Source organism: Cannabis sativa, chromosome 6 (genome assembly GCF_029168945.1).
Source record: "Cannabis sativa cultivar Pink pepper isolate KNU-18-1 chromosome 6, ASM2916894v1, whole genome shotgun sequence".
Taxonomy (NCBI): Eukaryota; Viridiplantae; Streptophyta; class Magnoliopsida; order Rosales; family Cannabaceae; genus Cannabis; species Cannabis sativa.
Window position 1 is genome coordinate 67,085,637 of NC_083606.1, and position 8,522 is coordinate 67,094,158.

An 8,522-nucleotide genomic window follows, 5' to 3' on the forward strand; every position below is an offset into this window, starting at 1 on the left:
TAACATGATGAAGTTGTCATGTATCTTTTAAATTATACACATCATTGAATTGATGATAGTGATTCCTGAAGAAATATAAAGTTTGATAAACATAATAGTGACTCCTGAAGAGTGTATATGTTTTGGAGAATAATATAATTATATTATTCGTGTATATAAAAATGAAACTTATAATGATTATGTTGTAATAAATTTACATTACCTTTGAAAGTTTCATTGAAATACAAATTATAGTGAACCTGAAGTTCATTAATTGAATTATTTTGACATGATAAATCATATGCAATAAATTGTCAAAGGATTTGACTAAATTTTGTTGAAGAACCAAAAGATTCTTCTCATTGTTAATTTATAAGGCTCAAAAGAAGAATGTGCATATATTTGCACATAGAAAATATTTAAATTATATTTCTTTAACAATCTTGAGCCATTGTTAGATTTTTATTGCATAGTTTCTTATCGATGTGATAAGATTATATGATCATGCATTTACAAAATGTGTAAATTTATGTATTTCTAATTATACACGTATGACTCATTCTTAGAAATGAATTAAGTTCATAAGTATTGAACTTGAAACTGAAGTTATTGAACCTGAAGTTCAATGTCATATAATATATATGAGTTTAAATAGATATTGATTCATTGTGATATATTGAAATCCCTACAGGTGTATTAATATTATTAGATATCACAATTTCTTAAAATTCTCTCGATCAGGGGGAGAGAAGCAGTTGGGATCGATGATAATTTTTGAAAAATGATCCTTGCACAAAGTATATAAGAACGATATAGTTCAAAATGATATATACCAACTGCAAATCAATATTATTCAAAGTTGAGATAGAATGAGTTGAAAACGCCTGAAGCGTAAATGAACAATGTAGAAATTATTAATAAATGTTCATTTGATTTGCCCTGAAGTTGTTAAATCTAGAGGTACTCATGGAGATACCTTAATGTTATAAAGTATTAAAATGATAACCGTGATGAAAACGGTACTCGAAAAGACTCCCAAGAGAAGTTAGACATAACACATTTCATCATAATTGAATCCCTGAAGTGATTCGTTATAGGTACCTATAAATGATAAACATATTTGAAAAATATGTAATTTAAAGAGATCTCTATAAGTTATGTCAATATGGGAGGAAATTATCATTTATTGAAATTTTTGTCGACAATAAATATTGAATGTTTGCATATGCAATAAACTAACATGAGATAGCAAGGATCATGGTATTAGATTTGTCGAGAATCATCGACTTACATTTTGATTTTTGGCCAAAATATTATGACGCAATCCAGGCAAATTTACTCACATAAAGTGAAGTAAGACCTGTAGGGTGTGCAAATAAATATTTCTAATGAAAAATTTGCATATTTGTATTTGTACATAATGAATTGTTGTACAAAGTTTGCATAGACATGAGATTGATTGAAGTAAGGCTTAAATATTGAGAAAATATAATCATGATTTGATTATAGCCTGGAATATATTTTATGAGGATTTATAAGCGTCACATAAATGTTGCAACAAAAGGTTATTTATTTGGAGCTCCTAATATAGTGAGAATTTGAAATAAGCCTTATCTAAAAATTCTAGAAGAATTTAATACATGTCTTAAGTGATATAAATTAATTCAAAGTCGCGCGCACTATATGACAAAGATCTTTGTATGTAATAAAGACATGTAAGTAAATTATTATTTGAAAAATACCTATGGTTGTCTATGCAATATAAATACGTAAATTATACGTTGTGATAGACTCTTGAAGAATTTTTGATTAATTGCAAAACAAACTTTTATTTCTTTTGTATATCGAGAAATATTAAATGTATAAAGTTTGTTCATTAGTATTGAAGTCGTGAAGTACTTCACATGTATTAAGAATTATAGATATATGATCATTTGATATGGAAATTAAGATCATACAACAAGATGGAACAAATATATGGTCTTGGAGTACCATCATTGTTACAAACGAAAATTTATATTATCATTAATGTGTTATGTTCATATCTACTTGAAATGTTAAATTTTAGTATGAACAAGATTGTATATACACATGAATGATACAATTAGTTGGATAAAGATTAATGTTCCACGAACCCGTCATCTATAATTTAGAAGTCCATACATACTCTGGAAGAGTTATAGAAAATATATGATCAAAGATTGTATATTGTGATATTTTAAAAATGATAACAATAATCTTATGAGATCTATTATCACCAAAAGAATTATGGATCATATGTGCATGAGGGGGAGACATATTCATGTTGCACTCTTTTTCCCTTAGCTCAGATTTTGTCCCACTGGGTTTTCCTGGCAAGGTTTTTAACGAGGCAACTTGCAAATAGTTATGAATATGAAATATATATTGTACTCTTTTTTCCCTAGCTCAGATTTTGTCCCACTGGGTTTTTCTGGCAAGGTTTTTAACGAGGCAACTATAAATCATGTTAACATACTTGCATTTTATGAAGCAAGTAGAGAATGTGTGGGAGTGAGATCATTGACATAGCATATTCGGGAAACATATGGATTGCACTCTATAAAGAAGTATCAACACAAACAGTTCTCTATGGATAATACTGCTTGCATCGCTCAACTAAAAGGAGGTACATTGAAGGAGATAGAGTTAGAACACATTTCACGAAATTCTTCTTTATACGCTTCAAGAAAATACATATTAGTGTTCAACATATTCAATCAAGTGTCAATCTTGCAAACTTATTCACAAAGTTATTACCAACATCAACATTTGAGAAGACGGCAGACAAGATCGAACTTCGTCGATCAGAAGATTTCCACAAATGCCTAAATGAGGGGGAGTTAGTTTACACTATACTCTTTTTCCTTAAGGCAGTTATTATGGACATCCAAGGGGGAGTGTTATAAATATTATTAATTATGTGGATGTCCAAATCTTTTATTTATTACTATTAATTGTAATTAACATTACTCTTTTCTTAGTTTCCCTTTTTCTTAGTTTCTTAATATATCTCACTCTTGTATTTGTATAAATAGGGGTTCACCCCATTGGAATAAAGAACTCAGAAATTCTCATTCACTTTCTCTTTCTCTCTTCATCTTCTTCTTCTTTCTTCTCATCTACTTTATATTATTTTATATTATTTTATAACACACATGTATATATAATAAGTTTTGCCATAACGTTGAAGGTCATTTTTATTATTGGTATATAAAGAAATTGTATCCAAATTCTTTATTAAATGATGTATATTATATTAAAGTTATAGAATGTATCTGATTAATTTCTTTTAATAATTTATAGTATTAAAATCATAATTCAAATAGTCGATTACACATGTACTTTAATATATGTATGTAAAATATTTAGATCCTCATCTTCTACATCATAAATTATTACTATGTCAAAAAAAAAAATCATAAATAATTTGATTTTTTTTTTCTTGTTATTGTTTTTTTTTTTAAAAAAAAAAAATGGTGGTGCCTACTATACCCATGTATTCCTTCAATATAAAAAATGAAATTTAATTTTTCCATTGGCCTATATTAGAAAAATAATTAATTGTACAAAAAGGAAGGGTAAATTCCTTATGGGGAGTTCTATTTACACCCCATAAAATGATAAGTACACCCCATTATTAAAAAAATATAAACTTAAATAATTTTTAAAAATTACTCTTAATATTTTTTAAATTTTTTTTTTCTCACATTATTTCATGTTAATTTCAATACTTATTTTGATTTTATTTTCATAATTTTTTCTAACTCATGTATATTTTTTTTTAATTTTTTTTAAGAAAATTTCATATAATTTTTTATTTTAATTTTTTCCTCATAATATTTAAAATATAATTTATTTTTGTTTGATAGGTATATTTTTTAAGAATATGAATTGGAAAAAAAAAGTTAAAAAAATTTAGTACAATTAAAGATATAAATTTTATATAAAATAAAAATTATTAAAATGGGGTGCCTTTAGAAAATTTTGGGGTGTAAATAAAATTTCCCATTCCTTATTCACGTGAGAATGAAGAAAAAAAAAAGCATATGTGCAATAACTAGCTCGTTTGAATTATGTATTATTTAAAAATTTATTAGGTTTTTGTTATATGTTTTTCTATTTGAGTGAGTTGTAACATGTTTGTTATGTAGGATTATAACTTTTCCACCGCACTGCAAAACCAAAGGAGACCACTTGATAATTTTCCAATGGTTTATGTATGGGAATTTTAAAATTATGATGAACAATGTAAACTTTGTGTTGGATCCTATATTTATTTTATAATATATTTAGATAATGTGAGTTTCAACTTTTAGTCAAATAAATATATACATATTTTAGTTTAGATGTTCACAAAAATTCAATAATTATGAAAACAATATTTAGTGAGATTACTTAGTCTAACTCAAGCTTCGTTTGAAGAAGTATTTTGGAGTCACACAGTTTAGTGGAGAAAGGTGTTTCTTGGTTTGTAGGTAGCGGCTGCAACATTTCTGTTCTGGGTGAGCCTTGGCTCCCTGAGGTGTTGAACCCACAGGTGGTTTCTGACCATCCAAGACTAGTTGGAACACGAGTTTGCAACTTGATGAAACCTGGGGAGCGTAGTTGGGATGAGGATTTGACGCATGACATGTTTGTGCAGAGAGATTGGAGGCTTATCAAGAACATACCTTTGCAGGTAGCTTCAGCAGACGACCATCATATTTGTTCGAAGGACAATTTAGGCATCTATACTGTTAAGAGTGCATATGCTTTGTTGCAAAGCCTGAAGGGTCGCTGATATGGTGATAGTGACTCGCACTTCTGGCACATTCTATGGGGTTTAAAATTATCTTCTAAGATTCAGAATCTGATGTGGTGTGCCTGTACAGTCTATCTTCCAACTATGGTTTAGCTACGAACCAAACATGTTGATGTTAGTCCTATGTGTCCCGTCTGCCATGACGAAGAAGAATCAATCCTACACGCTCTTGTTACCTGTCGTGTGATTAAAAACTACTGGAATAGGGCCGGAATAACCACGGTAGTACGAGTTGGGCAATCGTTCTTCGACTGGTGTGTGGTGGTTTTCCACAAAGCTTCCACTGATCTAATGTGCATAATTGCTGCAACTTGTTGGGCCATATGGGGTGCAAAAAATGACTTAGTTTGGAAGGGGAACGAGGTAAAGGAAGATAACATTGTTGTGTTTGCTAATCGTTACCTTGAACAATGGAGAAGTGCTCAAAGTTCCAAGGTGGAATCATCATGGCCTTTCTTACGGGCTGAAGATGTACCTAAGCATTGGACTGTACCGTGTGGTAATACTATCAAGGTCAATGTAGATGCAACGTTGTTTAATAATATAGAAAGCTATGGTTTGGGCATGGTTACATGTGATGCCTCGGGTTTACTAATACAGGGTCGAACTAAACTCCTTTCTGGTATGGTGGAACTGATTGTGGCCGAAGCAATTGGTGTTCGAGAAGTGCTTAGTTGGATTAAAGACAGTGGTTGGAGCAATGTACATGTCGAAACCGACTGCTTGAGCGTGGTGCAAGCGATTCAAGGCTCGTTAAGTATGATTTCCTTGTTTGGTCTAGTCATTCAAGATTGTAAGAATTTGCTTGCTAGTTTGTATAATGTTTATATTTCCTTTGTTAAGCGATCAGCTAATGTAGTGGTCCATTGATTTGCTATAGCTGCTACATTATTCCCTGATTATTGTTTCAGTTTGGAGTCTGTTCCAACTAATTTACTACTTTGTTTAGTAGCAGAAGTAATCATTTAATAAAGATTAAAAAACGTATTACATCAAGTAGTGTGAGTAACTTTCATTGTACTTTAATTAATTAAATGAGATTATGACCTGAGTTTAATATTTTGATGCACAACATATATTTCATGAGCATTTTAATTGGACGCCAGTGGTATTTAGTATTTTTTAGCGGCAAAACTTGGTTAACGATATTTTTTAAATATTATTATATCAAATTATATGATATCTATACTTAATTAAATTGATAACAATATGATAACAAAAAATATGATAGACACCACCTGTTAGCATTTCTCATAGGGTGTTCACCCAATTCAATCTGCACTATATTATTCATGGTGCATCCGATCTGCAATAAGTGCAGATTTCATATTTTGCATCCAATTCAATCCGCACAATAGCTTAAATCTAATCCAATCCAATTCGCAAAAGTGCGGATTCTATCGGTTATTTTGAATTGGTTACTTTTTAATATTAAATTATTTAATATTTATGAAAAAAAATATTTTTTTTCAACAAAATAAAACAAATTATTGTTATTTTATGTCTTCAACAATAAATTAAAATAAATAAAATAACTAATAACTAATTCAATCAATGAAAAAAATTGTACGTATAATGAAATATTTAATTTTATTTTAAATTGTGTAGAAAAAAATTATATATAAAAATAGAAGGTACATTTAATCTATTAAGTTTTAAAATATAATTGTATTTTATAAGTATTAGACTTTTAAATTATTTTTTCTTTACATTAAAATATTAATTGTATATATGATTTTTTAATTTTTTTTATAAATATGTGTGGATTGGATTTGATCAGTTATTTTTATATGTCAATCAACATTTAATTTGCACAAGTACGGATTTTGAATTTTTCAATCCAATCTAATCCTCACAAGTGTAGATATCTGTACTTTGCGAATTAGATTTGATTAGATCGTGGGGATTAGTCTGGATCGACTATTTTATGAACACTCTAAATTTAATTGTGTGTGAGTGTGTGATGCTTGACAAGTGACATGTGTGTGTGATTGCTTCATGATACAAAGTCAATAAAAAGCAAAAGGGTTTGTTGTGTGTTGAGTCATTGACTCTATCAGACTTGAGTGGAAATCATGTATTAATGCATTGACTTTTTGTGTGTATAAGGTGGAAGAGGATCATGGCATCTAAAAAATGAAAGTATATATATATTTATGGAATCATGTTCCGAATATATATTATACATTTACATCATTCATGTATGATCACAATTGATAAGGACATTCGATCCGTTTATAATAATTATTTGACTATATACCTTTTGTTCCACTTTTTTTCTCCTAGGTCAACCCACTCATCTACGTACCGTATATAGATATATAGTGTTTTGGAGAGAAATGTGTTAAAAATCACCTAAGAGGTTATATCGATATTAATATATTTATTTATTAAGTCTCGTTACATGATTTAATATAATAACTATATTACTAACTATTTTCTAGACAAGGTTATAAGTTACCTTTGTGTGGTAGTGTTAGACAAATAATGCTTAAAATAAGTGTTCACAAAAATAATATATATTCTTTATTAATTGTGATATGCGTTCCACGTTCGAAGCCTGGGTCCAGGTCTGGAGTCCGGGTGCGGGTTCAGGGTCTAGGTGCGGTTCTGGGGTCCGGGTGCGGGTTCAGGGTCTAGGTGCGGTTCTGAGGTCCAGGTGCGGGTCTGGGGTTTAAGTTCGGGTCTCGGGTCGGAGTCTCGGGTTCGGATTTGGGTCCCAGGTACGGGTACGGGTCCCGGGTCTAGGTTCCAGGTCTGGGTCTTGGGTTTGGGTTCAGGTTCGAGTTCGGGTCTCGAGTTTGGGTTCGGGTTGGAGATTATTATATATTGACCTTGAATCCTTTGTAAATATTATAATAGCTATAATATGGACCATTTGTTATGAATAATAGTACAACATATAGTTGTATTAAAAATTTTAGTCGTAATAATTAATACAATAGATTGTTTTATGCAAACATAATATTATTTATTATTTAATACAATACAACTCTTATACGACGTACCAATTAAACGAGCCCCTAGTGATCATAAATACACTGTTACACAGATGTTAATACTTTTTCAACTTCTTCTCAATCTGTTTTTTTTTCAATTTTTATTTTATAATTGCTTTACTATATATTTCAAGGAGGACGTGTATTATGATCGCAATGTACAGTACATTATAATGATGAATGGTCCCTCGACAAATTACAGAATATATTCCATTATGGGAAGCCAAACCAAGAATAAGTACGTATGGCAAAATTAGTTAAAAAAAAAAAGATTGGCTGGTTCATAATGGATATTATTACAAGGTGCAGAAACTAATCTACTAGCCATGGGAAGATGATTCTTATCTAACATTCTCTCTTTATATTATTATTCTTATATCCAGCTTTGAACTGAAATTAAATGTCTATAAATAGAGAGCAATGAGTGAAGAGATGATATACCAAATCATATCATGAGATCAAATATATATATATATATATACTCTAATAGTATTATATAGGAAGAGAGGTGTAAGATGAAGATAAAGAGCCTTGTTTGGTAGCCAAGGATGACTTGCCTGCCTCCTCTTAAGAGGTTTCAAATTCATAATAAGAAACCCTTGATGGGTTTGAGGCAGTCACCTTGGCTAATTTGACAGGCTCTTTTTTCTCATGCTACACTTATTACTCTTCTTCACCTTCACCATCTTGATATACATAATAATATAATGAAGAGGGAGGGC

General features: G+C 30.1%; 1 protein-coding gene across 1 annotated transcript; it reads left to right on the plus strand.

The window, feature by feature from the left end:
• Positions 1 to 4,585: 4,585 nt before the first annotated feature.
• On the plus strand, positions 4,586 to 5,671 carry LOC115695438 (uncharacterized). The gene is made up of 2 exons (XM_030622503.2): positions 4,586 to 4,678; positions 4,895 to 5,671. The coding sequence occupies exons 1-2, from the start codon at positions 4,586 to 4,588 to the stop codon at positions 5,669 to 5,671; spliced, it is 870 nt and encodes a 289-aa protein (XP_030478363.2).
• The last annotated feature ends 2,851 nt before the right edge of the window (positions 5,672 to 8,522 follow it).